At 39.0% G+C, this 8880-nt stretch overlaps 1 protein-coding gene across 1 annotated transcript; it reads left to right on the plus strand.

The window, feature by feature from the left end:
- The first annotated feature begins 5 nt into the window (after positions 1-5).
- Positions 6-8201, plus strand: tnnt2a (troponin T type 2a (cardiac)). The gene is given in 14 exon segments (XM_070839256.1): positions 6-57; positions 1112-1129; positions 1409-1486; positions 2821-2877; positions 4125-4154; positions 4436-4460; positions 5739-5802; positions 6148-6264; positions 6372-6449; positions 6549-6659; positions 6763-6872; positions 7022-7112; positions 7201-7241; positions 8035-8201. Coding segments are annotated over 14 exon segments (906 nt in total). The 3' UTR covers positions 8069-8201.
- Positions 8202-8880: the final 679 nt, after the last annotated feature.

Consider the following 8880-nt stretch of genomic DNA (forward strand, 5'->3'; position numbering starts at 1 on the left):
CTGCCATGTCTGACAACGAGGAAGTGGCGGAGGAGTATGAGGAGTAGGTTGAGGCTTGTTTTCACTTTCATGTCAAATATACATGTTTCTAATTTTTCTTCTTAAACATGCTAAACATTTGTCAAGTAAAAACTCACCCTGTTATACAACTGCGAATAGACAGGCATGTATTTTCTTTACATCTATTGTGATGGAAGACGTATGTAACTGTAATGTGATGACAGGCTGCTATGTGTTCATGTCCAAATAACAAACATACGTACATGTTTGATTTTCACAGGGAGGTGGAGGGTAAGTATGACTCACCACACACACTGTACAGTATCATCACCGCACTGATGTGATCTAGGTACTAATAGACACTGTTCTACAGCTCAGATTGACTTGCCAATAGAGACATCTCTAGCTCTTTTGGATTAAAACTTTTGGTTTCATAAACAAAACTTTTTAATTTGCATTAATAAATTTTTAATCACAGATTTAATTGACTTGCAATAAACACTTTTTGGATTTTTGGAATGTAGTGTTTGGAAAATAGTTTTGCTCTCAAATCTACTCTGATTGCATTATAAGGCCACAGAGGTAACCTCATACATACAGAGTTACATGGGTTTCAAAGGAATTTCAAGAGATTTTTTTAAAAGTTGTGTCATCTGTGCATGAAAATGTCAAATTGATTTATGGATCGAATGTGAATGCTCAAGTAAGCATACAGCTTTCATAACTGTAGGCCTTGTTGTATATACAATATCCAAGAGCAGTGTAGAGTACCATATAATTAATAGGGTGTCTGCCTTTTTTTCCTAATGTCTGAAGCTTATCGTACTGCAGCAGTGTGTTTGTACCAAATGACTTCCTTGTTGAGTCACAGATTGCAGTAGGTAGATTTTTTTGGGGAAAATCCACAGGATGTAAAAAGTTATTTGTTCAAGGTCTCAACGGCGATTTCCTCTTTCTGTTCTACTTTTGCTTGTAATTAGTGGAAGCATTTGAGTAAAAGCAGTTGTTTGTGTATGAAATGTGGTACTATAAACCACAGTTTGTATTTCTCATTATGCGATTGCGTCTATATAATCCTTCTCTTGTGTATTTTCCTGGCTGGGTGATTCAGAAGAGGAGGCAGCTGAAGGTATGTGAAGTTAAATGAATGACTTTTTGTCATTCATTTGTTTCAGTGGGACACTTAAAATGCTGCTTAACAGAGCATCAGGTGGTGTGTTCAACGTTGTTTGACACACTCAGGGTGCCTGTGGTTGAAATAAGATAACTGTGGCTGACATACATGAATGATTACATTAGAATCACACATGCTTTATTTCATCTTTCTGTCTTTCTTTCTCTCTGTTTTAATGTTGGCTGCTTTGCTAGTTGGACGGCTTTTACTAACAGGCTCTGTGCTTTTGCTCAGCAGGGGAGCAGGGGGTAGAGGAGGAGGAGGAGGAGGAGGTGGAGGAGAAGGAGGAGGAGGAGGAAGAGGAAGAGGAAGGTACTGCTTGTGCTTTGAGCTGAAAAGTACCAGGAGTGTTTTCCTGTAACCTTTCACCTTTAAATCAGAAGCATGTAGAGTGATGAAGCTCACTACACACATACATGGTAACTGGACAGAAACATTATAGTGTGAAATTATAGTGAGAAAATTTTATCTCAAGATCCAAACTAGTATTATTGAGAAATAACACTAATGGCTGAAAATTCTATTTAACATTTGACAAGCAATGCTAGCAAAGAGACCAGTATATAGTGGATGAAAAATGACTTATTCATCAACGATGAAAATATAAATAAATGCTGAAATAACTAAACAAAGAAAAGGTATAAAATTATACTATATTTTTTACTCTTATTTATCCACTTATTTCTACTATTTGTACTTTTATTAATGGATTTCTCATTTTTATTCTAATTTCTTTCTGTGTTCATACATTTTTTCATATATTTCCTGATTTATTTCTGTGTGTGTAAATGAGGTAGGTTGAAATAAATTCACTCTTAAGAAGAATTGGTCAGCTGGGCAAACGCTAATGCTGCCAAATGGATCACAATGGAAATTTAATTGTAAATTTAGAGACAGAAAAACACAACATCTACACATTTATTTATGTAAGTTGATTAATTATCAACATGTACTTATTAAATCATTTATCTATACATGTATTCTTTTATTTATTCACTGTATATTTAGGTATTTATTGTAGCATTTATTTGTTCATTTCTGACAATTAATAAAGTCATTTTTCATCCTCCCTGATCCAACTTTTCTGGATTAGCAGTGTAAACTATCACAAAGTCTGTCTCTTTTTGCTGTCAGTAATGGAGACATCCCAGAAAGTATCTCCTGATGAGATCGCATTCATGGGACTTTGACATTTGGCTCTCGCTCCTCACGAGTTCCCAAATATTGACTGAACTGCTCATGAACCTGCGGGCGTAATGTTGTGTTTAAATGCATGACTTATGACATGATTTGTGATTAGATCTCAAGTCAGAGTCGGGAAAATGAGGCGTCATAACATCTGCACACAAACACACACACACACGAACACACACTCCACTTCACCAGCTCTTGAGTGCTGCCTGCTTTAAATATCAGAGGTGGGTAGCTCATTGTCAACTGATCACTCATTATCTCTCTGCAAGGCTTTCATTTATTCTCCTGTTTAGCAGCTTATTGCGCTCATCATGCGCTTATGAAATGTGGCAGCTCACTGACAAGTGAGAGTGATGGTTCAAATAAGGCAATGAGTTAATATCACACCCTGTGAGTGTCAGGTTTTCTCACTAATATGTCACTATTTGCTGCACAACGTCCTTCTCTGCCAGAAACTGTGCTGGAGGATGACACGCCTGCAGCAGAGGAGGAGGCCAACGAAGAACAAGGTGAGGAGTTTAAAAGAGGTTTAAAACAATGTTGCCAAGTTGATTTCAAGTGCAGACATCTAGTCAGTGTAACTGTGTCAGTGGTTACTCAGAAAAACTGCATTCAAGAGTGTTGATGATGAATGAATGATTGATTCATTCTGTCCGTAACCATCAGTCAGAGACAGACGGGAAAAGGATCGACTATCTCAGTCACATGTCATTTTGGTATGTGAGAGTCTGCAGCGACTTGATAAGCTCAAACCTCCATGTTTTCTTTTTGTCTCTTTCTTACTGGGTGACAGTAATCCCCAGGCCTCCCAGCCCTAAGGCTCTTGCTCAATCAAACTCAATCAACTATATTTAGGCGTTTCTTTTTGTTGCTAGTCATATGAGGGTGTTAGATCTAGTCTTTCCCTCCCATCTGAGCTTTAAATTCAGTAAACGCCCTATGAGGCTCCTGTAGACTGTCTCCTGATGTGTCACACATGTGTGCTGCCAGTTCAGTTTACCATTTGAGTAGTTTTTATTATCCTTGCTAGCAGCTTAGCTCAAGGGCGTTGTCAGCTCCACCAGCACGTCAAAGTTCACGTTCAGTTATACAATGAAATGTGTCAACACCTACATCAACAGAACTGGCACAATATTCTAAACAGACATTCATGGTTCCCAGATGATGTGTCCTAATAACTTTTTAATCTGGCATCACCAGCAGGTTAAAATTAGTAATTTCACAATTTGGGGTATGACCAAGTACTAATGCTAAACTAATGATGTTCCCATCAGCCACAACTATACTTTGTGTTTGTTGATAATTAATGGTATACATTATTCCATTAGCATGAGCCTCAGAACACACAGCCGCTAGCATGGCTGTAGACCAGTTTGAATCCTTCCTCTGTACTGTAGTTTTTATATTTTAGGGCCTTTGTTGGGTCATGCAGGGGTCACAGATGCCATACCTTCTTTGGCGGGAGACTGCTTATTATCAAGACTTGTCTTTCTTGCAACCTCTCACACCTCACTATTTATCTATCAAAGCTATTCATGATATGTGGCACAAGCACACCAGCAAAGATAAGCAAACAGTATGTGATTTTCTCTGCGATCTATTTTTGTCTCTCTCTTCGTGTTCTCTGATATATCATTTTGTTTGTCAGCACTCCTAAAACACTGTTTACCGTCCCCTGATGCACACTCATTTGACACACACACACAGTGACAAACACACACAAACCTCAAGTTATGTTTTTGTGTCCTTGTTGAAGATGGCGAAGGGGAAGCGGAAGAGGGAGAAGGTAACACTGTTTATCTAAATTCCATCAGAAGTTACTTTGGCGCACCTCCATGTTGTGAATCAGTTTTTTCCTGGATGTGCTCAACCTTAACCACAATCATACCAGAATTAGGCTCAAATGACTTGCTTAAGTAAATTTCCAGCTGTCATGAACACAGACATAAGCTCCATTGTCATAACGTGTTGGCGTTTCGTGGTAGGATTATGAAATGTATTGGTGTACGCGGTCTGGATCAGCTCATTGATGTGTTCTCTTTGAATATTCATTTTCTTTCTCCACAGAGGAGGAAGCCAAACCAAAATTCAAGTGAGTGGCACTCACTGCTGTAGACACATACGCTCACAGTTTTATTCCTCTACAGTACTGAAGCTGAAATCAAATACTTTCTGTAGAGCCGATTCTTCTTCCTATATGCAAATCTTTGGATTAAAGACACAATCAGCAGCCTCTCAGTTTAGTTACCATAAAGACAGGAGGCAGGGGAAAACAGCTTGTCTGGATCTGTATTACGGAAACAAAAGTATGTTACAAGCTCTTAGGTATATCTTTTTGTTTAATCTGTGCAAATTTACTAGTCCCAGCCAAGAAATTGCCTGGTACATAAATTGCTGGTTTGGCACTCTCATCAAACAATAGAGACATAGCATGTTTTGTTACTTTTGGACAGAGCCAGGCTAGCTGTTTCCTCCTGCCTGAGGCCATCTAGAGTCATAAGTCAGTCAAATCTGAATATACAGACATGATACACATATTTTTACATTCTGTGTGACTTACAGCTCTTGAGGATGTCAGCATGTCCAGTTTCCATCTGTCCACTGCTTGAAAATCATAGAAAAAGACGCTCATCTTGAAAACAGAACCTGCCTGAGAATCCTCACTTTTTTGAGTTTTCTACAGCGTCAAGGTTAATATGTCATAGTTTTCTTCTACATCCATGAGTACATTGCAAAGAGGAAAAGCTAGTAGTTAATTCGGCATACTTTTAATAGTGCCAATTTGCCAACATATAAACGAAAATAGGCTATAAAAACGGGACTCACGCAGTAGCTAGCCCACAGCATAATTCATAGCATATTTCCTGTTTAGATCCCCAAAGCATCATGGGAAACATTATGGTTCGATGATTATAAAACTTGAATATCCATCAAATAAAAGTAAGACAGAGGAACTTTGGAATCTTTTTTCGTGTTGTACTATATTTTAAATGCACTGAAGAACACAGAATATGAATTGCTTATGACTTGAAATCTATCATGCAGGACTTGGACTTGGGAGTTTGGTGTCAAAATGTAACAGGATTTGTAAAAACAATAGGCTATAAATATGAATAGGCTGCTTTAAGTGTCCACATTGCACAGCCATGCATGAAACACACTGAAGGGTTATTTGTTTGGCATTTTCAATCTGCCGATTGCATTTTATCCTCATTTGACTTCCACGGTGAAAGTGACTGATGATTGCTTTGTTTGTATTTTTCTTCACATTTCTTCATCACCTTACCCTTTAACTCTATATGTCATTTACTCACTGTTCTCTCACTTTGTTCCTTTTTAAATTTTTTTTAATTTTTTTTTTTATCTCCAGGCCTTTTATGATGCCCAATCTCATCCCCCCTAAGATCCCAGATGGAGAGAAGGTGGATTTTGATGTGAGTGACAGACTGGGAATCAGAACAGAGTGATGCCAGTTTACTTACAGTTCATACTGTGCATAAGTATCTTCCTAATGGTGAATTGTGTGATTTTAAACATCACCAGATGTGTTGAAATTGCTATGTCATTCCTCTTCGCCATGCGGAGTCTCTATTCATTTTTACTACTTTTTAGTGAACTAACACTGGGACTGCTATGGCTTTTCCCTGTAGTATAGTCATTTTACTTTAGTCCAGGTGTCACTTTAATTTGAGACCAATAATAAACGTGTATATTGTGTGTTTCTGCAATGTTGACTCATACCGTTAAGTACAAGAAGCACTGAAGCACTGTTTCTGTAGGATATACATCGTAAAAGGATGGAAAAGGACCTGATGGAGCTTCAGACTTTGATCGAGGTTCACTTTGAGAGCAGAAAGAAGGAAGAAGATGAGCTCATTCATCTCAAGGAGAGGATTGTGAGATCCCTAGACTATAGCCAATCAAATTTGTATTCACGTATTCACCCACACTTAATGTTCAAGATCGTCTTTAAAATCTTAAGATGCATTGATGTGTTGTGCAGGAGAAGCGCCGTTCTGAGCGAGCAGAACAGCAAAGAATCCGCAGTGAAAGAGAGAAAGAACGACAGAAGCGTCTTGAGGTATAGTCGTATTCAAGCTGCTGTAATGTCAAAATACTCCCTGCATCTGCTGAATGAACCACCTCTCCCCTTCTTCTCTGGATCCATATATCACTTTAGGAGGAGAGAACTCGTAAGGAGGAAGAGGAGGCCAAGAGGAGAGCAGAAGATGACGCTAAGAAGAAGAAAACCCTCACCAGCCTCCACTTTGGGGGCTACATGCAGAAGTTGGTGAGCAGGTGGAGGGTTCATAGTCGGGGTATTCCAAAAAGTTGAAGAAGGTAAAATGTGAAGGGTATAAACCAGAGCAATGTTTTATTTCACTTTCCCTCAGACAGAAAAACGGAGTGGTAAGAGACAGACTGAGAGAGAGAAGAAGAAGAAGATCCTGAGTGAAAGACGCAAGTCTCTGGACATTGAGAACTTGAGCCAGGACAGAGTCAAGTAGGTGTAGAAATATCACGTGGTTTTCATCACAAGATGATAAAGTATTTTTTGTTTTACAATACACACGAGGAAGTGAAAATAATCAATCAAGATAACAAAGACTACAATCACCATATTGTCCTACTTTTTGTGTCTGTGTCTCACAGGGAGAAAACTAAAGAGCTGTGGGAGTGGCTGTACCAGCTGGAGGCAGAGAAGTTTGAACTGCAGTACCAATTCACCAGACAGAAATATGAGGTTTGTGTTTGTGTGCTACAGTGTTCATCGCATCAAGGCGCCGGAGCCAATACAACTCATCAGAGTAACATCCATGTGTTTGTTTCAGATTAATGTGCTGAGGAACCGTGTCAGCGACCATCAGAAAACGTGAGAAATGAACACTGAATCAATTTTTTTCTCCTTCAGATGCCACACATACTTAGATAAAAAAGAAAAGGCAGAAACAGATAAAAAATATGTGTCGCAAAAGATGACTGCACATTCAGATATCTCGAGTGTTACTCCCTGGTATGAATCAAGCCCCAGAAACACTGCTCCTACGCTTCCCATGGTGTAACTTAATTGCATCTTTCGTTGCCAAATTTTACATTACTGCTTCTCAGTGTTCCTTCACAGGCCTGTTTCTCAATACACTTACATTTTAAGAAAACCTGCATGCTCAGTTCACAAGAATCAATCAAGGTGGAATAGAATAGAATTGAGTTTATTGCCATTTGTACAAGCTTAAAACCAGGTTAAAAACAGGTACATTGGAATTCTTGTGCATGTCCCTGAGTCAGTAATAATAAATAAACAAACAAACAAGCAAACAAACAGTGCATTTAAAACAAGGTGCAAGGTGCGTAAGATGGAGAAACTTCACATTATGCTACATAGGGGGCCCTCATACTGCAGTATGACTGGGAAAAAAGCAATAATCTATCCGACTGACACTGATGGTGTTAAAAGAAGATCATCAGATGCTTGTGTGCTTGCTCATTTGTTCTCACAGTGGATATCTAGCGGCACTTCTCACCACTCACTGAAAAAAAAGTGCCAAAAAAAAGTGCCCCCCCCCCCCCGGAGAGGATAAATGTGCAGTCTCAGAGCTTTTTGCAGACAGTTTGTAGAGTTGTTGTTTAATCTTTGGCCTCATGAGATACTTCTTTGTTTTCAACAGATCCAAGAGGACCAAGAGAGGCTTGAGGAAATAGACGCTGACATACTAAATAAGCAGTGCAACCATCAACCTGCTCCTGCTGCTCCCATCTCAGGCCAAGCCCTGACTTCCCTGCCACACCGCAGTCCTACCCATTTCCTGAATACAGTCACCAATAATATCAATTATATCCATCTCCATCTCACTCTGTTGTTTTCCTCTTAATCCCATCCTTTAAATTAGATCCTCAGTATTTAAGGGTGTAAGTAAAACAAACTTAGTTGAATCAAGAGCTTCTTTCATTTTAGATCTTTTAACGTGGGTGCATCTATGTGTTCAAAGACAAAACTCCACAGAGAGTAAAATGACTTTGCAGTGAGTTAAAGATGTGAATGCAGAATGCCTGAGGCAAAGACTGAAAGAGACATTTTCCTACTCAGAGACAGGCTTTGACATGACTGGAACTAACATGATACTCCTTGGGCTAACGCCCAGACCTCCACCCAATAAACACATACAGCTGAAAGAGAATGAATCATTCTTCATTTTTACCTGTTGTCCAGGTGGGAAAATCCTTTTTATGAAGACAGATGTTCCTTTGATCGGACACGCAGATGAAAAACTAAATACAAGTTATGTAACTGGTGCGGATCTGATGAGGCACCAAATATCCTGGAAAGGTTACAACTTATAATTAAACTATAATTCCATTAAACGACAGCATTGGCGGGTATTTGTTTCACCTTGTGAGTCTGTGTGTGTGTGTTTTATATCAACCTTCATTATGACAACTAACTACAGCAAATGTTATTTGCTGTAGTTAGTATTTGTGACATACCAACACAGATGGCTCTTTCACTCAAACAT

Source organism: Pempheris klunzingeri, chromosome 11 (genome assembly GCF_042242105.1).
Source record: "Pempheris klunzingeri isolate RE-2024b chromosome 11, fPemKlu1.hap1, whole genome shotgun sequence".
Taxonomy (NCBI): Eukaryota; Metazoa; Chordata; class Actinopteri; order Acropomatiformes; family Pempheridae; genus Pempheris; species Pempheris klunzingeri.